Raw genomic sequence first — 27,912 nt, forward strand, 5'->3', positions numbered from 1 at the left:
GTATTGTAAGACTGACTTTACTAGTTTACCATACCGGGGACAGCCACATTCTGGATTGTATAGACGACGTTATATTAATTAACGCATTTTTATCGTACACAAGAATACACTTTTACTTTTACTCCGCAGAAGAAAATAAAAGTTTAAATGGTTTGAAATTTGGAAATCTACAGGTTCTACTACTACTTTATTTAGTACTTCAAACAAGTCGCTGTAGATTATCTTTGGTAAATGTATTTTAATGCACATTAGTAAAATGAGATTTTAGGTATAAATGCCAGATATTGTGCATGCATGTAATAGTATTCATAAATATAGATAGAATATACATTTTTGTTATTTACATATATATTTTTTTAATTCATTAGAATTATTGGCTAAATTAGAAACACATTTGTCTTCAGCAATTTAACTAACAATTTCATATTTCTTTGATGCACTAAATGTCATTGTGCAGAATGTTCTTTTAGAATGCACAATTGTTAGTTCTATCTGAAATGTGAAATAGATTTTGCACACTTTTCACTTCACTCTAATAAGTGAGATATCTTTTAGTTTAAAGACCAGTATACTGCAGATTTTGTGTTGCTCATCAACACGGATTGGAGGCCTACTCTGTTAGAGGAGTTTGTATTTTACTACCAGAAGAATGCTTTGAGAGTTTATAAAGAACTATGTTGTGGGAATAGGTATATTCCACATGAATGTGTTCACAGTAGTGGTTGTTTTAAATAGTAAATAACATGCTGGTTTACACAAAAACAGGTATGTGCAAAGTACAGAGTGTCATGCAGAAATATACAGGACTGACCTAGTACAGAGTTTTTTTCACATAATCTCAATTACAGAATTTTCATATTCTGTCTATTTTAAGAGATCAGACATAAGATTTAAACATGAGTAATGTTTTCCCATTACAACCAATCAAAGTTACCCGCTGGTTATTCTTAAGCTAGAGCAACATGGGCACACCAAGCTTAAAACCAAATGGAAATCTTGCAGTAATGTGATTACTCTAAGAAAAAGAACTGGATGTTCAATGACAGAGATTCCAGTACATAAAATGGTAAAAAAAATGAATGCCATATTTCCCTGTGTTACAGTAAAAAGGAAATCACATAAAAGTAAAAAACAAAATGCAAGGAAGAATGAAACACTGTTTATTCCTTTTTGATTATTTAGAATTGCCATAATTTCCCTTATATAACACAAAGTTGAAGCCATCAGTTGCCTTTGAGAGAAATCAGCACAGCCTTGCAGTGCCTCTAGGAAATCAGTAATGCAATGCTCCATGTCATGCTGCTTCTCTGAAAGAGAAAAGGCGAGGCTTGAATGTATCTGTGAGGTGTGACACAGCTTCTAGGAGCAGGGCCCTGCAGTATTGAAATGAGTACCCTTTGCAGGGAGGTAATTGTGTACAACTGTGACAAAGCACCAAGCAAAAATGCTCTTGTGAATGAAGTAGGGGCAAAAGGTCCTGCAGAAGACTGATCTACACCGGCACTCACAAAGCTTAAAGAATTCAATGTTATTTTGGCAGAGAATATTTTAATATGGCATGGCTGAGCACACAGGGCCTGGCCAAAGATGGGAGTTCCTGCCAAAGGTGTACTGTATATAAATCAGACTTTTTGAATTTCAGAGGGATCATCCTGGATGGTTTTGGTCCTAGAATTTGGCATGTTGTCTGCATATGACAAAGAATAATCTGTCCTCTACAAGCCAGGCAGTCTTGTCAGTACATCATTGCACACGGGGAAAAAAAGCTTTTCACCACTCAGCTCTATGACATGAACTCATTTTATGTCAAAAGTGAGGACTTCTGCACTGAGCCAGTGTGGAGCATTGATTCCAGATCCACCTGCATCAAAGCAGACATATCTGCTTTGCATACCTCAATACCCTATATGTACTATGGTCCTCTTATGTATTTACGTTCCTCTTATACGTATCCCTGCTTGATATTGATCTACTTCTGAATCTTTCTTTTGGTTCTATGATAAAGGGTAATGCAACAAGTTGCAAAAAAACACTTAAAAAGTTGTCTTTTTGGCTTACTGTCTGCATCTTTCCAAAACTATATTCTGTTGAATTTGAGTGATAACAGCTTTTTATACCTCAGTTACTCGAATTTTGTGATCCAAAGCAGAACAGTTGGAAAATTAAGAAAAGCTAAGACCCTGCCTGTTTTATAAAACATGTATAGTTAAAGTCTGACTTTAAACACAAAACATTTATTTGAGTTTTTAAGAGGCATTGTTGCGATATTTGCTTGTTCTTAAGTGGTTGGTTTTGTTAAATGTCACCCAATAGTTAATAGATGTCCATATTTTTAAATGTGTTTGTTGCAGATCAGCTGTACCATTCCGAAAGGTTTTGATGCTTATGCAGAAGGCTGATATTTACTTAACAGATGTGGAAGTCCTGTGGTGAAACACCATATTCTTTTGGTGACGATGATGTGTTTTTCTTTTGGCTGAGATCATTATAACTAGACATGATTTTGTAGCAGATCACAGAATCTTGTTTTAGGATCAAACTGTACTAAATTGCACTAACCCTGTTTTTGTGTCTTTTTTATTTTAAAAAATAAGGTAGAAAATTACTGACAGCCATGAGCTGATAGAGAGAGGTGCAACTTGTCTGTTCCACAACTGGGTAGAATTCTTCTGGCATTCTTACAAAGTAGATTGTGGCATTGTGCTTTTAACTTTTGACCTGTCTGGGAAGTGATTGACTAATGGGTTTCTTAAAGCATCTTAAACCTTACATTATTTTGTACATCCTTTCAGCCTGCAATGTGACCAGGTTTGTGTTTTAACTATGCAGAGCAGACTTCTATAACATGATCTTCAATTAAAAGGCCAGAGTTGAAAAACTGCTTTTTGGTTTTTAAGATCAACACTGTTTCTTCTGCCAAACCTTGAGGTCTCAGAACAGAATAAAATGTAGATTCTGACATTCTCTGAACAATTCCATTTGACGACCTGAGTAACTAACTCCACTAAGTAACCCTAGTCACTCTCTTAAGTATCACTCTGTGCTGTATAAAGGTGAAGTTTAGATGTTTAAGGGAAATTGTTTGAGTTCTGGAACTTATCACAGGAATTTTCACTTTATGAGCGGTTTTCTAGGAACAAATTAAGCTTGTGCAATGAGATATACAATATTTTAAAAATGTTTAAATATTATATAATTTGTAATAATAATTGTAATCGTTTTTAACAAAACAGGTGCGTGCAATTTGTTTGTACATACTGTATGATGCCTGTCTATAAAGGGTTCCATATTTCATTTAGTGTAACATTTTCATTTTTTGTACTTTGTTTTTCATTGCTTAACAAAAGTTGAGTTTGTATTCATTCATGAAGCACAACATTTTTCAAATTAATGATTTTATATATTAATTACATTTATTGTAATAGATGTCAACATGAAAAGGTGATGTTTTCTTTGCAATATATACAGTAAATGTAGCCTGTATTATAGTATACATACAACTACTGTAAGTCAGGATGTACAGGATGCCTGTCCATCACAGGGCGAACACAGTGACACATGCACTTACACCAGGGCCAAATTTTCCATAAAACAGTTAACCTACTTATATGTTTTTGGACTTTGGGAGGAAACCGGGGCACCCATGGGAAACCCATACAAACATGGGGAGAACATACCTACTCCATACAGACAGCACTCCAGGTCTAGAATTGAACCCAGGTTCTCAGCACTGTGAAAGTGCAATGCTAACCACTGCACCACCATTCTCTGTGTGTGCCATCTGGCATTTAATGTTGCAGTGATTTTTGTATTAGTTGTACAGAACTGTCAGTGAGAAAGCAACCTAATGTTGCCAATTGGACGCTAAAAATAAATCATATCATGTACTGCCTTACTTTGTGCTGTGGCCTTAATATTGCAGGCCGGCAGATCACCTGCAGCCCCAGTGTGTTGCAGAAACACACAAATCCCTGTGTCAGACAGTCCACACAGCCACTGGATCCCTGAGCCATGTGAACCTTTGGAGTAAAGATGAAGAACCAAAGGAAGGTTATTGATAACAGGAGGCCATTCAGTCTTTAATTTTCATTAATGATCTGTGGATTCCTATAGGCTATTTGTACAGGATCCTGCTGAGCACGTTTTTTATCATGTAGTTTGGGTGTTGGTTCCAGATTCCTTCAATCTTGTGCGTAAAGAAATGTCTATGTCCTGTAGATCCTTAGGCTAGCATCCTGAGGTCTTTGCATTATCACTGATCATGAAAAAGCTACTTCAGTTGTTCTTCAAACAAATCTTGTATGATACGTATGATAGTTATACAGGGGCAAGATCTACAGTGTGTATAGAAAGTCACGACCCCCTTTCAAAATGTTCACCTTTTGTTGCCCTAAAGCCCAAAGGGAAGACAAATAAAATCAGACTTTTTCAGTTTTATTTACTAATTGTACCTTGCAATCTGAAAAAAGAAAGCAAAATTTCTGAAAAAAAAAGTAGAATAGCTGGGTTGGATATGAGAACACCCCCCTGAGTTAATACTTGGTGGAAGCACCTTTTTCTTGAATTACAGCCTTGAGTCTGTTTGGATACATCTCTACCAACTTTGCACACCTAGAGGGAGGAATATTTGCCCATTCCTCCTTACAGGATTGTTCAAGATCAGTTAAACTGCATGGGGACCATTGATGGACTGCCCTCTTCAAGCCATTAAAAAGATTTTCGATGGTATTTAAGTTATGTGCTCTGACTAGGCCACTCAAGGACATTCACCTTCCTGTCTTTTAGCCACTGTATGGTTGCTTTGGTAGTGTGCTTTGGGTCATTGTCATGTTGAAAGGTGAACCATCTTCCCATTTTCAACTTCCTGGCTGAGGGCTGCAGGTTTTCTTCAAGAATATGCCAGTATTTTGCACCATCAATCTTCCCTTCTATCCTGAAAAGTGCCCCAGTCCCAGCTGAAGAGAAACACCCCCACAACAGTATGCTGCCACCACCGTGCTTTACTGTAGGAATGGTGTTCTTTGGATGGTAAGATGTATTGGATTTTCCCCAGAAGTACCGTGTTGAATTCCAGCTTTTGGTCTCTTCTGACCACAGCACCTTTAAGGTGCTTTTTAGCAAAACATGAACACTTCTTTTTTTAAGAAGTGGCTTTTTTCTTGCCACCATCCCATACATGGATCAAGCGTAATTTAATTTGTTTTTATTTTCAGAGTGTCATACAACACAAGATACAAATTTTGAAAGGGGGTGGTGACTTTCTATACCCACTGTACCTTGTAGTTAAACAAGATCTGTCCTTAATGGCTATTTCCCAGGATGTAGTTTTCATGTAGATGCTCTCCTGATTTGGCTCTCAGATTAAAAAAAAAAAAAGTCTGTAATTCCCTGTCTCATTTGTCACCTTGTTTATAAATGCTTTCTACATTTGCAATTTTCCAGTCACAACTCCAATCATAATACAGTCATCCCTTTACTATACCTCGAGTAAGAACTGTACAATATTTAAAAATATTCCTAAAATGCGACACATGTCAGCACTCCCCTGGTACCTTTTGCATTTTTGTGCAGTTACAAATGGAGCTAAAAGATCCCACCATGAGGAAGGATGCTCTGAATGAAATATTAGAGGTACCCTCAATGCACAGCATATTCTAACATCATATATTCCTCACCATGAAGTGAATTTAAGTGCAGATTTCTGAAAAACAGTTATATTCTTCCCAGGTGTTGTAATTTGCTACACTTGACAGTATACTGAAATTTTTCTTCCCATTTTTAGATACCCTAAGCTCATCTCTCATTGCTTTCAGGAGATGTTGTCTCACATGAATTGTTTTTTACAGTGTGAGCATATGTTTTACAGAACCCTGTTACAAATCTGAAAATACACAGGAGCATTTGTAGTATGTGATTACACACTTTGCATGTTTTTGAATGTTTAGTTTTTTTGTGGGTGTCAGCAGTGCACAAAAAACATCACAGGTGGCCGTGGCTTTCAAAAACTGCAAAAATACTTAAGCTGATTTCTTACTTGACAATCAATATGCATATTTAACCGTAGTACTCTAATTAATGCTCTGGCTGTCGCCTTTATTAAAAAAAATCTTTAAATTGACAAAAAAGAGCTTTGTGACGTGAGCTCAGTAAAACTAATTGGTATCATTACAGTTTGACAGGAAAGAGGTTAACATTTTCTCAGCATTTGCTGCAGAATGAAAACTTTATTCACTTAATTCACTGCATTGTGAGGGACTGCCTCTAAATCTGTGCTTTGTGCCCTGTACACCAGAATGACCATCACATGGGCTCATGGTTCATTAGATGTGATTCTGCTGATGGAGACACATTAATTGTGGGAAAAGTTCAGATGGAAGGTTCTGCTCTAGGGCAAAAGAGAGGTGTACAGTACTGTAGATAACCAGTTTCCTCTTCTTTTTATGTTATACAGTAATAACAGTGGTATTAGGTCAGTTTGTCTTTAGCATTTTCTATGTTGTTACAGTTTTGTTTTTTCTACAGTATCCAAGACTTTAAAATTGTATTTTTTCTTCAGTGAAAAGGACACTGTGGTGTGACTTCTGTGGTGTGCTTTGCAGAGCACTATATGGTAACTTCTCCATGTATACCCTAAACCCAGAAAAAAACATTAACTGAAAATCTTAAAAATCCACAATATAGGATTTTATATTAAAAATGGAGAACTGTTGCTATTATCTAAAACTATTTGCACTGGTTTGTGTACATGTTTTAGATTTAAAATATTGTGCAAAAATGTAAGTCAAATTATTTTAGCCTAGAATAAGATTTATAATAAAATAAATTTAAAATAATAATTCTAAAATGGAGCACTAAGTTTAAAGGTTGAGTTTGTGAACCACACTTTTCCTTTATTATCTCTGCTATTTTGGAGATCAGTCATCAGGTCTAATTCTTTAACTGTGAACCAAGTAAGTCTCAGCTACATTTTGTAAATATTTACTGCTTATATGAGTGCAGGGCCTGAAAAGATGTTGCATAGGAAAGTTGAAGAGATCTTTTACAGAAATCAAAACAGACCTTTTTCAGAAACAGAAAGCCTAATTATAATTCACTAATTATAATTATAATTATAATTATTATTATAATTAGTGAATCGACCACTGAAAGCAAACAGTGTCTTCAGACATGGGAAGGTTATTTGGCCCATCTAGGGCACTCAGCTGCTAGTGACATTACGCTTTTTTCTAAAAAAAACATCAGGTTGTTTCATGAAAGATCCCAGCAGAAAAGCTTCTAGAAAATCCAGTAACTGGCTAGTTAGTGTTGGTGCTTTTTTTTTTGCTTTGTGGCTGCGTGATCCAAGGTGATCCTAGCATCTAGCTTTCACCTTAATGCATGGTTTACATGCTTGAGTTGCTGCCAAATATCCTGATAATTTAGCAATGTGTGAGTATTCAGTGGGTCTTATTTGCTGTTTCAGGATCGTTCATTTTATCAATTTATCATTTAGTGAACTCTCTGTGAGCAGGACTATTTTACAATTAGACTATTCAGATGAGATGATTTGTTCCTTTATCAGTGAATACGGTTTGTAAGTTTTTTTCTCAATATTTACTGGTCCATTGAAATCGTGTACTGAGAAAAGCTCTGTTAAATTTGGTCAACAGTTCATTAAAAAATGGTTGAAGTTTGCTATCAATGTAGAATTTTTAAAAATGTGTAGATAGAAAATGGTTTCCAGTCTTCCACATGAAATACTCTGTGATAGAGCGGTGGAATGTGACTACTTAGTTGTTAATCCTAAACCCAAATTATGTAAAACTGTGTACAAAAGAAGCACGAAAATAACATGCATTCAATCAACAGACTGGGTAAGTTGCCATGGTTTCTTTTCATCTTTTGAAACTCTCTTATAAACATGAGTACTGTGCTGGTAGCTTGTCTGCAGAGCCTGGTGAACAAAACAATGTCATCAGATGACATCTTGTAATCAACAAGTTTTCTGGACAAAGAAGTATGCACAGAATAGCCTTATTCAATACTGCTATGAAAAAAGTGAAGTCCTTAGCAAGCATTAGTATGCTTATATTCGCATCATCTACAGTATCCCTAATTTTGGAAGCCCTAAATCTACTAGGTCCTTAGCTACAGTAGGAATAAGAATTTGATATAAATAGAGATATTTTGAACAATATGTGCAATTTAGATTTTCAGTGCAGTGTCAGCAGTACTGAATTTCATTACTGAACATACTGTATTTTCTAGATAGAGAAATTACATAATAGTAAAAGGTGTACAAGCACACCTGCTTTGTGGTTTATACAGTACAACAGACCAATAATAAAGTGAAGTAATGTATACTTTTAGAGCGACAATTGATTTGAATGACCTGCTGTTAGATCTCATATTAGACTTTTTAAAGTCCTTTGAAGAGAATGTCACATCATCAGGAGCTGAGTGGTACCATCTGTCCTTTTCTTATCCTGTGGCAAAGCCATTTTTGTAACCTTTACCAATTTACTGCTGGAATTCTGAACCCACTGTGAGGAATTCTCTGGAGTATCAATAAACGGAAGTTTTTATCTCTCTTCTTAACCTTAAGGTTGTTTACACAACGTTTTGTTTCACCCGTTTTTATTTCAGATTCAAAATATTAAAACAGATGTGTGATGCAAAAGCAAAAGCCTTAAGGGACCATCCTGTCCTATTTCTTGTGGAACTAGAACGAACGAAAGCTACTGATGGTCGAGACTGAGTTTTAATGTTTTTCCCCTCCATCTCTTTGTAGTTTCTTGTAACTTCTCTATTGTTGCGATGGGCAACAGAGCATGCAAGCTTTCTCACAGGTTGCCATAGCAACCGTCTCAGAATGCAAGCACTTCAGAGTTGGCCACAGAGAGACGGCTGCAGGCCAGCTCAGTTTGTGTTCCTTCACAGCCCTCTGATACCACACTATTCTGGAACAGCTTTAAAGGGATAGTTTATTTTCCTGAAAGATATGTAGGTTACACTTAGATGTATGTTTTATTGTTATTTAGTCCAGGAAATCTAAGAACATTTGCCCTTATTTACTGTAATATTTTAGAACATTCAGTGATACAAAAAAAGTGAACATGTATTTCATAACAGTACTGTATTAATGTATGATAAAATTATATTTATTTAGACTTGATATTTACACATGTATTGTGCAGTACTCCATAGAATTAATTATGTCTACCTTGAAAACAAAATCCAACACTTTCATTTAGCAAGTATTCTAGATTCAGTGATGCCCTATAGGAATTTAATGAGTAGCATGTTGCTAGCTGTATCTCTCTGTAGCCAAATCCATTCAGAGACTGAGTATTTAGTAAGACCTCAGTAGCTGTATAAAACTAGTCTGTGTCACAGTTTGGATCTAAAAAATCAAAGTCAAGGATTCCATGTAGTGAAAAGAAACGCTGTGGTGTGGGACGTGCCAACTTTCATATGAAATGTTCCCTGATCCTCTCCACACATACCCGAAGTCACCTTTATGTCTTTTCTTAAGACATGACAGAATACGCTCTATGGTTTGCCCCCTAAACCTTATAAAAAATTGGTTTTGATAGCAGTCATGCTGCTTTTAAACATTGCTGTTACCATGCTGCACTGATTGCCAAAAGATCATGTCCAATATAATGGCAATTGGTGTGACATTTTAATCACATAATCTGCATGATAAATTTGCTAGGAAATGGTGAGAAAATCAAATCAATTATGCTTTCCACTGACTCTGAATTTGCTCTTGCGATGTGCGTCCTTAACACTTTCTTATTATACTGCCTTTCATGCGCCTTATTAGCATGCTGGTAACCACAGTCGGTTTGGGAGAGAAATATAAAAGCACTGTGTCAGTGTTATGTTAAGGGGATTTTTTGTCATTCATGATCTTAGTTTTCCAGTATCAGTGGAATATCTCTCTATTATGCCACAGTTCCTGAGATGCTCAAATCCCATGGAACATTCCTTTAAATGTGATCTAAACACATATTTGAGTAAAATCTGCTTTTTCAGGAATATATGTAACACACTGGACATCCTTTAATAGCAGGGGCAAAGTTCAGTAAATTCCATTTCTATTGATTGAATTTGATGTGCTTCAATTCTTGTCCATTTTCTCATTTGAAGCTGTTGCCAGGCTTAAAGGCAAACCCTGCTAGATCAGATTTACATAGTTGGTACACTCACATACTGTATGTATGTTACCTTGTTCAACAGAACTCTTATTACCCCTTTTTATCACCTTAGCTGTGAGAAAAAAAAACTACAAACTGGAAACTGCTCTTTCTGTAATATTGTAGTCAGTGTTTCTTTGTAGTTGAGGAAGACACGTTAGTCTGTGACTCAATGTGTACATACTGTTCTCACAGAAGGAATAAGGCTAGAGGTATTTGTGAGAACAAAATACTTCCAGTCCTTCACTTGTTGATTGCATTTGATGGTCGAGCGTGACTTTCTGTCTCCTTTTCTACTAATTTAATAATTGTCAGCAAATTTCTTCTCCAGGTATTGTCCAAAATAAAACAAAATCGCACAAAGGAAACTATAGTACTATAGGAAAGTAAATGTTAGCTTATATCCTTAAGCCTGGTTCTGTGAAAGAGAAAACCAACTATAGGGATATTGTTTCTCACAAGGAAAGGGATAGGTTGAGTCATTTTGTAAGGAGCATGATGCCCTATTTCTTCTTGATTTTCCGAGGAGATGCAGGGCTAGGACACCCACTTCTCTTCCTAGGAACAGTAACAGCTTAACATCTTCAGAATGACTTTTTTCAGGAAGCAGGTCTAGAGGAGTAACGTTTCATCTTACAGCAAAACAAACACCAACCCTCCGGAAAATATGCCAATGCCATCATATACAGTAGTAGGCCTTAGCAGGTTTCAGTTTTGCCAAGACTAATATATCTAGGCATAGTTTGCAAATGTCATGCTGTCTCTAAAACACAAAGACAGCCTCAGATCAGCCTCATCAATGTGGTAAAACCTAGAGAAAGTGTGTACTGTAGCCCAGCTACAGCAGCAGAACATACAGTATGTGGGCTTGTTTAGGACTACTGTTCTTTCTAATTTATATCAATGAACTAGATTATGGTTTACTTTGTAAATGAATCAAGCTTGCACATGATACCAAACTAGAATTAGCAAACATAATAGAAATACAGACGCTCCAAAGAAAAATGTATAAAGACTTAGACCAAATTCAGGACTGTAAATTCAACACTTGGCAGATGACTTGTGCAGGCTGCACTAGACTACAGACTACATACTAGAAAAGCAAAGTGCAGATGTCAGGGCTTCCTGCAGTTGTATGCAGGCTAGGGAAGCCACCTGGCCAAAAATCAGTGCCATCTGGCCAAAGAAATCCGTAAATGCCGATAAAAAGTACACAAGAATACATACGGAAATATTGTTTTGTAGTAATACACAACATCATTTGCCAGCTTGTAGCCAAGATAGTACATACTGTAATCACATAGCTATCAAATCTCATGCATTGCATGCAAATCTCACTGTCTTATGCTTTGGTCTGAAAATCTCATGTATAGATTAATTAAAAAATGAAGTAATCAGTGTAAAATTTTGAAATTGTTGTAGAGACAACTGATGTGGTTTCTGTATGTAAAGGAAAGTAACCATCAATACAAATACACACAGTTTTTAATGGTTAATTATACGCATTGGGGTTCTGGAACCTCTGAGAGCTGCTGTATGTTAGAAAACACAGGTTTTTCTCACAGCAGAATCATCGGGTCATCAGGACAAAAACTTTTTGTGTCCTTTTTGCACTTGCCTCTTAATTTCCAGAGTTAAAAAGACTTGTTACCTAAATGAGTGCAAAATAATAAACAGCGTCTCAATAGCAAAAATAACACTATAATGGCTTGATGCATAAAGAAAACAGCAAATTCCAATGCATTTCATGGGTAACCTACATCGTTAATGAATCCTACTGTATATAATCAAACTAGTTGTTGTGGTGAAATAATGTCTTGTTCAGGGTAATCTTGTTTGGTTACAATAATAAGATAGCTAGTTTGTTGGCAGGCTAGTAGAGTAATCTAGATGTTAGGTAGCTATCTGGGGGAGGTGGAAGAGGATAGCACCTGGCCTAAGCTTTTTTCTCTGAGAAACCCTGAGATATTTAATACACAGTAAACTCCAAATTTGAAGAGTCTACAGTACTTAAGAGGATAACGTAGTGTTTAATATAGACACACCATTTTCATTTAAAAAGGCAAACAGATTAAAGTGTAAAAATGTAATCAAGGGATGTTATGTCAATGTTATGCAATGCACTATTTAGGCCTTATTTAGAATATTGTGTACAAATTTGGTCACTGACATTTCATAAAGTATTATGAAAGTATTCTCTGGAATACTACAAAACGGATGCAAGCAAGGCTGTGTTCACAGTAGAAAATATACAGTATCACCAGCAAGTAGGGGGATGTGAGGCCTGGAGCCCCCTTGATGATTGATGGCGGATGCCACAGACCTTTTGTCCATCAAAATAAGCACCTAAAGGAAGTGCCAGTGGATGAAAGTGTCACATAAGCTGAATCCTACTCCCGTGGAGCGTGTAGTTTAAGACCCTATGCAGGACGGTATATTCCGGAAGTGACTGGAGAAGGACATCAGGGAAGATATGGTGAGGAATGGACAGAATGAAGGACAGGGGTGCGGTGAAGACAGTGATCCAGTGCATGGAGAGAACACAGGCGAACGAGTCCGAGCAAGGGAAGTCCAAAAAGGGAAAACAGGGCGCAGTCCAGGGTCCAGGTACTGGAAGATCCATCCAAGACAAAAACAGTTAAAAACAAGAACTAGGGAACCGGAACGTGGAACCAGGAACAGGAACACGGAAGTTTAAAACCATAACGAGACCAGGCGCTCCGAGTCACGGATTTAGATGGTCAGAACGCCATGTTGAAGCCATCAGCCACTCTTGGACACACTGGTAGGCGGGGTTCCAGGCATCTGTCTTCCAGTGCTGAGCCCTGAACACCAGAGACGCCAGACTTAAATAATAAAGAGGGGAACAGGGTACAGATGACAAATAATACAAGGTGGGAGTGCCCTCTAAACTACACTTACCGCCATGATGGAGGGGGTCCATGGTACCGCTGCTTCTGTGGAGAAGGAAGAACACTACTAGAGGAACACCAATGAGGAATCTGGCTGGGTCCCTCCTCCAATGACTGCATTCCTGCTAGAGCATGACCCTGCCTCCTGGTGGAGCTGTCCTGATCCAGTGATTTGGAGAAGAGTTTTCAAGTTCTTGCAGCCTTTAAAAGATTAGCCATGAGGCCTTCTTTCTACTACAGCCAGGGACGCTCATGAAATGTGTTCAATTGTCTGAGGCTTTTCGTCCACTGAACCCAATTTACAAAAGAACAGAATTAATAACATTGGATGTTGACGTTTGTGTAGAGTCTTGTCTAGAGGCCGTAGAGTAAGTGGCACAAACACTAGAATATGCCCTGCTCATAAGCTCTGTGGACTTAAGATGTGTCATCAAACAGCTTTCATCATCACTGAGCATTGCAGTATCTATATTAATTAATGCATTTCTTGAGGCAACACTGTAAGAGTATACTATTAAAATGCAGAGCCCTGTCTAAAGGACAAAGTGAATTAAAATAATATTTTGTGTGCTCAGTGACATCTACAGTGCAATAGCTCAGTGACAGCCGTGGCTGTTTAGAGAACGCCATGGCACATTAGTGGAGAGCACAGCAAGGAGAGGTTGCTTGGTCAGTTCCTATTAGCCTGATGGGAAGAATTCACTGAACCCCGCATGCTCAGAAAAAAGGCTCTCTGGCAATGTTCCTTCACAGTGAAAAAGCTTTTAACATCTCACTAATAGCAGCTCTGCTGCCTGCACTCGATTTGATTTAAAAACAGGAGTTGAGTTTTTTTTTGATTGCTGGATCTGCTGTAACTGGTTTATAGTGACATTAAAAATAAGAGTTAAGATAGTGGAATGTGAGAATATTATTCACAACCTGCTGACGTGCTTCCTGTTTTGTGCACCATGTTGAAGTCCGACCACATCAATGTTCCTCAGCTCAGTCAAAGTGAGCAAAGTGTGTTTCAGATGATTATGAAAATGTAGATGAGAGGAGGTTCTGTTCAGCTTCCAAACGTTTGTGGAACTTGATCTTAGTATACAGCTGTATGACAGTGTTGGTTTTGGCTGAATGTGGCTCTCCATCTGAGTGCAATGCCTCAACTTGCCCTGATAAACTGCTTCATTAATCTTTCTAAATATTCCACTAGCATTTCTATTGTGGCTTTCCTTTTAGTATGTTAAATAATTCCTTTGTTACTAATAAAGACATTTTTATGAGACCCATAATCATTCCAGCCTGTTTCCAGTGCCATAACCTGGGGTTAGATTTGATGTTAGTTTCTAATAAAAGTTGCCCTATTGTGTTCTTTAATAGATCTAAATCTGAATGTTCAAGGAGTGCATTAACCATTGGTACTTGTAATGTTAGAATTAGCCATCTGGAGTGTTTTGTGTAAGGCTTTTTATATTTAATACAAGTGTAGACTTTGAATGATCATTATGTAAGGAGGAATGACTTTTAATGAGCCACTATTGAACAATTCATAGCCATCTACGATATTGTGCTTCCACATGTATCCCAAATACAGTATGAGGCGGCACATTAAATGATGTAATTGATAAATTTGGTGCTTTATCACCCTTCTAGAAACCACATTCTACTTTAACTTCACTATGTTTCTCATGTATTCTTGTGTATGTTTTTATACATTCCCTTCTGACCCTTTCCCTTCTAAAAATCATGTTTGCTATGGAAATAAGCCCCCTTGGCAGTGAGCAGCTTATTGGATACACGGATGACTGGATGTGCAGTGCTCTACTTTGTATAAATAAATGATTCATAGTAGGAGTTAGAAATACGTTACAAAATACCCAGTAGTGTTTAGTGTTGTAGAATATTGGAAAGTTTAAGATTAAAATGTTTAACCCTAATGGACACGGCATAAATAAATTCTGTGATACAAGAGATTATATAGATTTTGTGATAAGGAGAGTTTTTCTTGTTGTGGAGAGGGGACAGAAAAATGCATGATTGTTTGTTCTTGGGGTAAACCTGGATATCCCTCCTATGAGCCTAATATTGTGACTCAGATCCATCCATCTGTTTTATCCTCAGTATCCAACACAGGGTCATGGAGGAGCTGTGGCCTGTACCTGCAAGCAATGGGCTGGATACACACTGGATGAGATGCCAGTCTATCGCGGGGCACACAGAGACACAATCACACCAGGGTCACTTTCCCTACCAGTATGTCTTTGGACTGTGGGAGAAAACCAGAGCACCTGAAGGAAATCCACCCAAACATGGGCAGAACATACAAACTCCATGCAGATAGCAGCCTAGATCTAGACCTGAGTGTAACGGGAGCCGGTCCTCACTCCCATGAAGTGCGTAGTTTAGGACCCTATGCAGACAGTATAATCTGGAAGTGACTGGAGTAGGACACCAGGAAAAAAACAGCAGGATCAGGACGGGATGACAGACAGGGGGTTTTGACAACAGTGATCCAGTGCTCAAGGGGAATGGCGCAGGGAAACAAGTCCAAAACAGTCCAAATAGGGAAACCAGGGCACAGTGCAATATCCAAAACCGTGAGGTCCATCCAAGACGACGACAAGAATAAAAACAAGGAACAGGAACATGGAACCAGGAACAAGGAAGTTAAAAGAAGAGTAATGAAGACAGGCGCTCCGAGCCCCGGACTCAGCTGGTCAGGATGCCGTTCGGAGGCCTGTGCCTTCAAACCGCGGACATTGGACGATTTGATACTAGGTGGGCCTCCAGGCGTCTGTCTTCCAGTATAGAGCCCTGAGCTTCGGAGGCACAAGGTTTAAATAATAGACAGGGAACAAGTGGCAGGTGAACATTATAATGAAACTAAAATACAAAAGGGTGGGAGCGCCCTCTAGAGGAGGGATAACGATCGTGACACTGAGCCCAGGGCCCCAGTGCTGTGAGGCAGCAATACTTACCACTGCACCACCATGCCACCCATATTGTGACTTATTTGGGTAAATAGTAACCTCGTGCATCTCGCAAAAGTCATTGTCATTGCGACAATTTGCTTTGTGAATTGCATGCCAGTTTCTTGTCATTTAATGTGTTTCAACAGTAATCAAAATATCAAAGTATGTTTTGCAATGTTTTGTAGCAGAATTAAAGATTTTAATAATTAAGAGATAACAACTGTGATTCATAGTAAGTTGGTGGTGCCTGAGATAAGAAACTTTGAAGGGACATTTGTGATGGAAGGTTAATTACAAATATGTCTTTTTTGATGTGCAATTTCCAATGATTTCATTTGAATGTTTTTTCCTAGTATTCTTGGCACATGCCCTTGAAGCTTCACTTCACTCATGTTACAGTACTCAGATGAGAGATGTAGTCTGCATAATCAGTGTGTGATTGTATCTTGTGGCTTTGCTGCCTGGTAAGTTCTTCTTTTCCATGAAGTGCATCAGTGGAAGCTGGTCATAGTGGTGCCATGGGCATGGTCACCAGATGTGCACCTACTGTGCTAACTTTCAGACAAAAGTGTCTATTTGTCCATTTGTAACAACTAGTATGGAAATCCACACTGGGACATGGTCATCATTTTTTCAAACTTTATTAACCAGATATTACATTGATAGACTACTGCAGTTTGAAATAGCATTATAAAATGTTGTATGTACTAACATACAATTTTTGTTTTTAGAAAGAAGTATTAGGGTTAGGCGCAGAGCTGCATCAGTGTGCCAATAGCAAAGGAGCACGTATAGGTTAATTTCACACTGAAAGGTAGAATGACCAATCTATGTTTTGACAGTTGAGCCTCCTACTTGTTCTCTAATTGCTCACCCCTGAAGAGGGCTGAACAGCAGAACTCTTTGTAATTTTCTGCATGGACCTAGCCACTGTTTGTTATTTATTAATTTTTATTGGCAAGGAAATTCTAACTTCTGGACTGACGTTTCACAGTGGGATTTAAATTGTAAAGCCTTCCAGCTAAAGAATTAAAGAAAAGCAATGTTGCAGCATAACTAGTAGTTTTGCAGTTTCATATAGAAATCCAGTTATATATAGTTATAGTTATATAGTTATATAGAAATCCATTTTATTATAACAAACACTTAAAGAAATAACAGTGCTCCCATGTTGATGGGCCCTTGCTGAGATCCATAATTAGGACACTGTATACTTTGTGTTTCACATCTCATTAGTTTTTTTAAGGCACAGCTATTAAATAAATATATCTAATAAATGATGTTTCCTCACATTTAAAACATTATTCTATTTCAATTCTGTATTTGCTAACATTTTTGTTGTTTAGAATATAGTATTCAACACAGATTATAAAGAAGAGAGCACAATGAGACAGCCAAAAGAAAAAAAAACAGAACTTGAACTTGAACTTGAACTTTATTGCCATATGTAACCGGTACTGGTACAATGGAATTCTTACAGAAAAGAAAGAGGTAACTATTCAGATTGAAGCTAGTAAATTTACAGTAGATAATCCTTGTCTAGGTTGAGAAAGTCCTTGCATGTAATGTAAATGAACAATGTAATTTAGCAGTGTTTCTTTTTATGGGAAATGTACCCCACTGACAGACAGGAGACCAGAATAAGAAGTGTGAATGTTGTGAGGTGGAGAGTAGGAGGATAGTAGCTCAGACAGGTACTGAGGTGCCAAGCCTCATACTGTGGGTGAGCATGAGGATTTAGAAGTCAACACAAAACCTAACAGGAAGCCAGTGCAAGGACTCCAGGATAGGAGTAATGTGATCCCTTGCACTAGACCTGGTCAGGATTCTGACAGCCGACACCCAACCCCACAACTGAGATAGCTCAACATCAAAAGACTGATAACAGGTTGTTGTCAGGGACACGGACTAGAATCCGTGTCAGATCTTATAGAAGACCCTATGCGATGCGGTAAGAGCTGGAGAAAACAGGAGGCGTGGTAAAAAGGAACACACAGGGGTTTAATAGTGCACAAAATAATAGTGACGGTCCGTGAGACAGTGTACAGGGGAAGACAAAACGGCATCCAAATCCAAACGGGTCCAAGAGGAGGTCAAAGCACAGTCCAAAAGTCCATAAACTAGAAATCCATCCTGGGACGCGACAAAGTTAAAAATCCCCGGGAGGAGGGAGCACACAGACGAACGAAACATGGAGGTCCAAGGGTGACGGGGCGAGATCCTCCAGACCCCAGGCTCAGGAAGCGGGAGGTGTCGGGGATGAGGCCTATGCCCTCAGGAGACGGACGTAGGGTTTCCTGGTGCTAGGCGGGCCTCGCGACAACTTACCCTAATGATGAGCCCCGAGGACTGGAAGAGCTAGTCTTTAAATAATAACACTAAAAGGGTACACCTGGAGAACAAAATCACACGAACAATAATGGGAGCAGTGGAGCGCCCTCTAGGGAGGGATGTCGGGCGTGACAGTTGTGAATCGTGAATGTTGGGCTGTGAATCTGAAACTGTGAATATGGGGCTCATTTATATGGTTACGCTGCTAAATCCAATACCTGTTGCATGAAGGTATTCTAGTTCCATTAATATCCAAAGTACGCCTGTGACAGAGAAGGTCAAGGGCAATCTACTGTATATTGCACCCATTTACATCAGAGGTGTCAAACTCATTTACTATCGCAGCCTTACTTGTATTTGTTTAAAATACTTCAGGCGGGCCATCCACACCATAAATTACTGAAACACAATTTGTCATGGGAATAGGACAGTGGCTTGGGGGGTTATGTTTACTTGACTTTGTTTAAATAATGGCCAGTGTTTGTCAGGTGTGGTGCCTTTTCTCTCTGTTTATCTCTTCCTTTAAGGGTTCCCTGGTCTGTAACACATAAATTACAGCAGGCAACAATCATAACAAATTAAACGATACACTGTTTGTCTAGACACTGGTCAATTACCACACAGTCACAGGTGACACACTAGATGTGTGGGGGTGCTACGCAGGCTGAAAGCAGACCTAGAATAGAGCGACAGAGAGGAAAGACAGGATGAGGGAAGGAGGGACAGAGCACTGAGACACATGGTGAACTTCCCCCCCCCCATGATTACCTAGACTGCCCATCCCTCATTCAAGTTTTGGAGTCCTGACCCAAACATCATAAACCTTGGCCAGTGGAGGCCAGATACAGAGAGGCAAAGGTGCTGCCTCTTTCCCGATACTATGTCCAGAATTCTTATGCCAGAAACCTGACAAGGTCTAGTGCAAGTGATCACATTACTCCTATCCTGGAGTTCTTGCACTGGCTTCCCAACAGGTTTCGTGTTGACTTCAAAATCCTCATGCTCACCAACAATATAAGGCTCTGTATGGTTTGGCACCTCAGTACCTGTCTGAGCTACTATTCTTCTACTCCCCACCTTGCAACATTCGCCCTTCTAATTCTGGTCTCCCATCTGTCCTTCAAGCCCGTCTACACTCTATGGGTGACAGGGTCTTCTCCTGTTATGTCCCAAAACTCTGCAACTCTCTCTCCAAGGATATCAAAGAGTCACCTTCTCTAAACTCAAAATCTTCTGCTTTAGAAGACCTTTACTTAACTGGTTCTGTTATTTTCCCCTTTGCTCCTTCTGTATTCCGTTCCCTCATCTTGTGTATATTTTCTTTTTCATTGATGTTGTTCAGTAAGGTGCTTTGAGAAGCTACCTTATAGGCACTATATACATTATTACTATTATTATTTTTTTAAATCAGGGGAAGTATAATGAAATATGTTGTATGGGACTATTGGGACTGAAGAAGATACTATAGGTAGTCTATAGGTAGTATATAGTCTATAGTCTATACTACCTACTGTATAGCATATACTGTACTATCTACAATATATACTAGTATATAGTACAGTAGTAAAACAAGAGTTTTGTTTCATTTTTCCGTGCGCCAGAAGGACATACACCACAATACTGGACTGATTCTGGGGAATGCTGTTATTGAATGTTTCTTTGGGACTTTTGTTTTGGTTACTGGGAACTATGGCATCCATTTGTTTTAGTGTGGGTGTCCCTTATGGATATAATTGCTTAGAGCATTAAAACTGGAATTATGTAGTGTTCCTGTCATATGCTGGTCTGTGGTGGGTGGTTCTGGGGGATCAGACAGCACAAGCTGTCAGACTGAGAAAGGTCCTAGCACCTACTGTAAATACTGAGTTGTCTAGTTGGCTACAAGACCTACAACCTGTATACCATATGGTCACTTTAACTGTATGTAAACAATAGGCACAACCATTACATGTAATTAAATTATGTTTGTGTTTTTTCACATTAATTTAGTATTTTGCATTCTGGGTATTTTACTACAAAATACCTGTATACAGTACATCCTTTCAAATACAACCAGAAGTAATTGCAGACAATTTAGAAATAAAAACGTACTCGCTAGCATTTTTTAGCATTCGTTTTTTAGCATTATTTACTAATTAAACACAACTTTTCTGTTTTTAAATATTGTACACTATGTAAATCTCTATACTGGTGAAATAATATTGTTGGGATAATAATTTTCATCAGTTATTTCATTCAGTAACTGGTGGAAATTAATGATCCACAATATAAATCTTCACCTTGCTTTATGAACACTTGATTTGCATTTTTTTTGCTAAAATAAAATGTTTAATCTGTTTTTTTCTTTATATGAAGCATTTTTCGCAACATTAAAGGCACTTTCCGTTGTAGTAATTTCCTTTGTGATCTCTCTTAGCTTTACCATTGAACATCCTCCTTATTTTTAACTTTATGTCAGCAAAATGTGTTGCAGGTGCTTCAGGTGTTAAAAGAGCAGCATTTTACATACAGGGGAAATCTGCTAGAATTGAAAAGGGCAAGAGATTGAAAGATACAGTTGTTGCATTGCCTTGAACTTTGCTGCTCTGTGTCTTTTTTTGTTCAACCGTTTACAAATTTTACATATCTCGTCTTGCTAACTACTAGAAATAGTTAAATGGGCTAACTATTATAAGCATGCTTTCTCATTTTGCCAAATCATTATTTTTAAGCCTCTACTCCTAAGCCTACTCGGATTATTTATTTTCTCTATATAAGCAATATTAAAGCAGCAAAAATCTCTTCTAGAACTAAAGTATTAACATTGTTCTTTGGTAACAGCTAAACAACACGTCAATTTTTCAGTTACTGTTGGTAAATATATATTAATCTGTTGGCTTCTCTTAAAACACCTCAATACTGTTTCTTATTTTTCATTGGTAACAAGACACTTATTATCATGTTATCAAAAATCTCCTTTTGAGATCATAAAAAAATAGGTGCAGTTTGAGGGAAAACAATATTCCCTCATTTGGAGGAGGAGTTTGGAGAAAGTGTGTGTACAGGTCTTGCAGTGTCAAAAGTATTTTTGTTCTAAAAGTCTCTGCGTGGTGTTGCATAGACTCAGTGTGGAAGTTTAAAATGGATTATGTGTTAACTTTTTTAACAGAAGAAAAAAATATTGTGCCAAACTACTGTACATGCCATGCTTGTCTATTGCAATGTCCCATATAAAACTAACTGACAGCGGACTGATTTTTCATGCGAGATGGAAGCCAGATAAGAATGAGACCAGACCCCTGGTAAACATTTGGAAAAAATTAGGTCAAGCACTTGAAGAGAAGTTTAAGCAGCGTCGCATGACTCCCCATAGGCAGGAAGAAATGAGCAGTCTGAGATATGTGATATAGTGTACTGTAGGAGAAAGCAGAGAGCAAGTGAGAGCATGAACATGTTATACTCCATGGTAAATAATCTGAGACCCAAGAGTCTACAGTATATGTTATAATAAATGCTGTGAGGTGAATGGAAATAACATAGACATTTATGAAAAGGATGTTTACTGTTTTGAATTTGCATAGCATTCATCAAAAATTAGTTTTTACTTTTAGAAAAAATGCAATGAAGCTTTGGTGTTCTATTTACACACAAATAATATTGGGTGTTTTAATTTCAGCATAGTCCTTGTGTGACTGGAATGTACTAGTTGTTTTCTGTTCTTGTCTTTCTAACCAGCACGACCTGAAGAAAGCTTTATACAAAGCGCTTAGAGTACTGCACAATACATTCAAGTTAACTGGTTTTTGGATCTCAATCTACAAGCAAATGTTGTCCAGCTGGTAAAGGATAACAATATATATAACAACATATATCCAATACAGTAGATGCATATGCTAAGAGACACAGTACACTACAGTGGATAATGCATAGTTCCAAAGCACCGCATGCGCAAAATGTAAACTGCTGCATTTTAAAAATAACTCAGTGGAGCAGAAAAGTCATTATCTTTTTTTTTGTCATTCTCTTCTTCATAGATTCTTGGTATAGTCACTCTCATCAACAGTTCCCTTGTTGTTTTTAAACTCAGGAGTGGTGTATCTTTGTCTTTTCTAACAATGCAGGGTGGCCAAGGTCAACCATGAAAATCCTCACCCACCTTTTGTGTGTCGTTCTTTTCCACTTTTGTCGGCTTCAAAAATCGAATTCTTTGTAAAACAATACATTTCAAGTGTATGCTTTAGTTTAGTTTAGAAAGTCAAGGAGTAAAGATGTGTTAAACCTCTTTCTTTCTGTCTCTTTTTCTGTCTTCTGAAAGCAGGTAGTTGTGTCTAGCTGACATTCACGGGCAGACATGCCTTTGGTGAAGAGGAGTATCGAACCTCGCCATCTGTGTCGTGGCGCCTTGCCAGAAGGGGTCACCAGTGAGCTCGAGTGTGTCACCAACAGCACCCTTGCTGCCATTATCAAACAGCTGGGCAGCCTCAGTGAGTACACACTTTCTACTGAGACATAATGTTACTGCTTTCACATGCTCGCCCGCATATTGGCTTAATAAAGGCCGTGCTTTTTGAGCTCTGATAGTTAAACAGTCATTTTCTAGTCAGAAAGCAGAAACTAAGTGATTGAGTTTCTTGAAGTGTGTCAGTGTTACTAAGAAGTAACATATATATGTGTCTAATGCAGGTAGACATGCTGAAGATATATTTGGGGAGCTGTTCAATGAAGCAAACAGCTTCTACATGCGGATGAATAACCTTCAGGAGAGGGTGGATCTCCTTGCAGTTAAAGTCACGCAGTTGGATTCCACTGTAGAAGAAGGTAGGCTGTAATTTATCATTAATATTGCTTTATTTCATTAAAATATGAAAGAGTAGCTGTTTACATATAATCAGTTTAGTATTCCATACACTGCGCTCGTTTACCATCTGCTTGAGATGTGTGATTTTAGGATGCTGCTTCAATTAGATTACTAACTACAGTACCTATGAATAACTACTGCTTTCTAAATGAGTCGTAGATTGAGAAGAAGATAAAAATGGTATTTTAGAGTTTATGCTTAGAATTATAGATTGTTAATGATTGCGTAGCTTTTTGTTTTACCTTTACTCATCGGCAGTCATCTTTTGAGAAATGACATTTGCTTGTGAAGGATAGACGTAGGTTGAGATGAGTAACAAAGTCATGTGAGGAATTTCAAAAAGAACCTGAAGAAGTTATCAAATTCAACACAATCCACTCCTTTTTGTATTCAACCTATTGCACAGAACAGATTTTTTTTACATTAGTGGCAGGATTTCTAAAGGACATAATTTGTGAGACACATTTTTGTCTTTTCATATTCTGCCTGTATTGCGAATTCTTTGGACAAATTGTTCCTCACATTTCACACAACATTGCTGTCTTGAGAGTGTGTGGGGTATCCTTTATGGAACAGCTTTTAAGAGACACTTTCAGTTTTAATTAACATAATGAAGATTGCAAAAGAATAAATCTGTCGCTGTTATTTGTATTAAATTGTTGACCCAGATGCAGCCCTTGTTTGTGAGCAACTGATTCTGTATTATGAATCAACACATTTTAGTTGATGTGTTTACAGTATTTAGTTGGGTTTAGTTGATTTAGATGAGTTGCACCTGTTGTGATGCCTGTACAAAGATTAGTGTGAAAAATAGTTGTTAAAAAGCAGAAAATCAGGAGTTGAGAAAGGCAAGTAGGAGGAAACTGCAACTGCTCTGTCATGTGTCAACAAAGAAAGTTTAGTTGGTGTTTTTACTTCAGAAAAACTGAATCAAAGCGATAGAGAATGAGATAACCTTGTCTGGCTGAACTGAAGGATAGAAGCACCTGATCTAGCTTTCATATTGTTAATCTGCAAGAGAACACTGAAGAGGAACTTCCTTCCAAAACTTTCATTACAAATTGGGTACCCTTTCCAAGTTCATTAAAATCATGAAGACAAATAGGATTTGGGATGATCACAGTTTATGGAGAGCAGGCCTTGAACCTTCAACTTTAAAATTCTTTACTAAACTGATTTGACAGCTCATCCTTTAGGCAGCCTGGATATTAGATTCACCACCTTGGCATGATGGTGGTTTGCTTCTTGTCTTGCTGGAATATTCTAATCTCACAATATTGCCCAGAATGTTTTGTGGAGAAGTTACTTACTTGGATTGAAGACCAAGTTGAAGATCATCCATGGCTAGCCTAGTGCAAATACTGTCTGAACACAGTCTAGGGTGTGCAGTACAACATGTACTGTAAGTGTGTGTAACATTACAGTACATGTGGAAAAATGTAATTTGCATTTATCTGTTCCCACTTGGTCAGATATTAAAATCGCATGGTGTGAATTATCATTCCTATGCTGATGATACTCAACTCTGTGTCCATTCTCAAGATTTCCTTAACTTAAACTGTGACAAGACCGTGGTCATGTTACTCGGCACCTCCCATCATCTACGTAAAGCCTTTCTGTGAGCAGCACTGTGCTGAATCACAATTAAAGAATGTATGGGTGATATTTGGTCCCGGTTAGACTTTTGACCCTCATGTGCAGAATATTGTAAAAATACCATTCTTCAGAACTCTATGATGTCTTTGACTGTAACAGAAAAGGTGTTGGTCTTTTTACTGCTATGCTCTAATCACTGGATAAATAAATCCATATTGAACAAACTCCAATATGTTCATAATTCAGCAGCCAGAATCCTCACCAGGTCGTGTGCAAGAGACACCTGTCTTGGAGTCCTTGCACTGGTTTCCTACCAGGTTGTGATTCATCTGACTGGTCTACTATATGTCCCCAAAGCTCTTTTCTATTCTATGGATGATAGTGCCTTTTTTTGCTACATCCCAAAGCTCTGGAATTCTGTCCCCAATGAAATCAGAGTCAGCTATCCTGAGTACATTTAAATCTAGACTCAAAACCTTTTTTTTCAGAAATGCTTTTATTTAGATAATGTCTGTGGCTTCTCCATTTTTTAATGACCATGTACTGTATCTTCTGCTGCATTTCTGACCGCTGGTCTCTCTTATATGTGCTTGTTTTGTAAATACTATCCTTACAACTGGTTTCTTTTGTTTTTAACTTTTTTTACACCTACCGTAAAGTGCTTTAATATACTTTGAAACGTTAGACATAAAACACACATATGCCCGAAATACCTTACTCATTATTTTACAACTAATGGATTCTATGGATCACACTGTGTAGAGGCACTCAACCTCGACGTTGCCGTTTGTCCTATCATGAGCTTCACTGGCAAAGGCTATTAGACAAACTGTGAGCATCATCCCCCTTAATGTACAGGGTTTCAAATACAGCCTTTCACTCCATGCTGATGGCATTCTCCTACTTCTGCTTTATGGTTATGATTTAGTTTTCCACATCTTAAACCTATGTGATAAAGTGACTCTCTGGAAAACAATATATATTTGTTTAAAATCAGTATGCCTTTGAAGTCTGCTGTAATGACAATTTCTCTTCCACTCTATGCTTCTCTTATGTTGCCTTATGATTTAACTTATATATTCTGTTCTCCCTCCCATAATGAGATTTCTTGAAAGAATATGCTCAAGGTCGTGTATAAAATTAAAGGAGGTTTGACTAGATAGTTTCTTTGCTGACTATGTTGTGTAATATTGGCAGAAATGTGACTTATTTTCAAAGAAAGGTTTGTTTTAATTTTGATGCTAAACTGCAAATTAAAAAAAGCCTAATTATGAATGGTATTATGCTTTTAGTAAGTTAGTAAGTTCGTAAGTTCTCGTGTGTTTTAAGTGATATTTTTTGGCATCAAACATTTTAAAGGAGGGGTTTGGAATGAACAGTATTGTATAATATAACCTTACAGTATTGTAAGGAGGTTTTAAAGAGAGTAAACTACTATGCATTCCATGACCCTGGTTTCCCTACAGTTGACTGGGTAATACAGACATTTGGTGGAATTGACTCTCTTCGTTTAATTTTGTTCTGTTTCTATGTTTGATGCCAGTGGTCACATTATAATTCCAGTCTGATGCAGTTGGGCCCTGTGCATCACACTGCTAGGGTTGGACAGAATGCTCAACTATATGATCGTTTGAGATAGTATTGCTGTTTCTAGATTTTTTTATAACTGTCTGCCCACAAATGTTGTTTGAAATGAACCCATATTTTTATCTCATTCAAAAAATAACTGGACAAACTTCTACATTCTCTTGGTTATTTCACAACCCGATGAGCAAGATGGGTCAAATGGCCTCCTTTCTTATGTTTTTTAAATGTGAAAGAAATGGCGATGATGAAGAATGGTCTGTATCGGGAACAGAAAACATCAAGGGAATAATGTAAACCTTAATGAAGAAAAATGCAGTGTTCTGCACTTCGTTGTATGTGTAAAGTGAGGAAGTGAGGAAAAAGGGGAACTGAAATAGTGACAGAAGTGAACAGTGATAGGTACAGTACATTACTTGCGGCGTGAACACTTGTTAAACACAGCGCGCATGGGAATGCGAGATGGGTCAGAGATGTGTGCGGAATGAGTAACAGTATGTATAATATACATAGTTAAGTATACAGTTATGTTGATAGAGAACAAATTATTATTTATAGTGATGAAGTGGATGTTTATAGGTATAATTTATTTATATACACCAGCATGGCATTTACTGGAGTTATCTGACTGTAGAATTTTCTTCAAGGGTACAACAGCAGCATCTCAGCTGGAGGATGAACTCTCTCCGGTCTTGAATCAAGAGCCGTAACCACTGCTCCACATTGCTGCTCAACAGTCATGCTTGGTCAGGAGTGACCTTGAGTCCCTAATGTAGAACACTGCAAATGGACTGTAGATGAGAGTCGCAGTTTGCTGGTGCAGAGCACCAGAAATAACACGTATACTGTTTAAATGCACATTTCTGTTAAAGATTGCTGTAGGAAAACACTAGAAATTGATTAAAAGGGCCATTAGCTTTCCAGATTAAGTTTTCTAAAACAAACTCTTTGATTATAGAACACCAAAGATTTAGTAAATAAAAATGAATGTCTATCCTATGAAAATACATTATTTCTGTTCTGCCATTCACATGACTCCAAAGTTGCTACTGTACCTCCACTACAAAAAATCGTAAACATTAAGTATCGTTTTTAAGTGTTATGTTAGTGCCAGGTTGTGCCCCTGTGGTTTTCAAAGATATTAAGGAAATGTATTTTTAATATAAATCTATTTTTATTAACCAGAATCTATCTGTATGGTTTTGTATTGCTTTCCTGGGAGTCAGCAACTAGCTTTTTCTGAGGTCAGATCTGTACATTACCTCTATACAGCTGACATTTTGGTGGACACATTTGAACAATTAAAAACAATTACTGGTGCTTTACTTGCACACCCCAAGCAATAGATGGAAGCATATAAATATTTTTTTGAAGTGTGATAGATTTTCTTCAAATCATTTCAGGTACAGCCTGAATACTACAGTGAACATTATTCCTTTAACATTCCATGGCTCGGGGAGCTGAATGTGTACCAGACAGCATGTACTTCTAGTTTTTCCCGCAGAGCCAAAGAAATG

At 37.8% G+C, this 27,912-nt stretch overlaps 1 protein-coding gene across 3 annotated transcripts in view; it reads left to right on the forward strand.

Annotated features, from left to right (window-relative positions):
• LOC148653716 (actin-binding protein WASF3) overlaps window positions 1-27,912 on the forward strand; it is a 49,195-nt gene that overhangs the window by 955 nt on the left and 20,328 nt on the right. For 2 of the 3 annotated variants that reach the window (XM_088648999.1, XM_088649001.1), the window contains exons 2-3: window positions 22,676-22,841; window positions 23,041-23,175. In XM_088648999.1, coding sequence (XP_088505125.1) covers window positions 22,709-22,841; window positions 23,041-23,175 — 268 coding nt within the window. In that variant the 5' untranslated portion in view covers window positions 22,676-22,708. Of the gene's footprint in view, window positions 1-22,672; window positions 22,842-23,040; window positions 23,176-27,912 lie in introns of all 3 variants that reach the window. The other variant, XM_088649000.1, reaches the window with a different exon arrangement.

The sequence above is a fragment of the Lepisosteus platostomus genome, chromosome 10 (assembly GCF_059453375.1).
Source record: "Lepisosteus platostomus isolate fLepPlt1 chromosome 10, fLepPlt1.hap1, whole genome shotgun sequence".
In the NCBI taxonomy this organism is placed as follows: domain Eukaryota; kingdom Metazoa; phylum Chordata; class Actinopteri; order Semionotiformes; family Lepisosteidae; genus Lepisosteus; species Lepisosteus platostomus.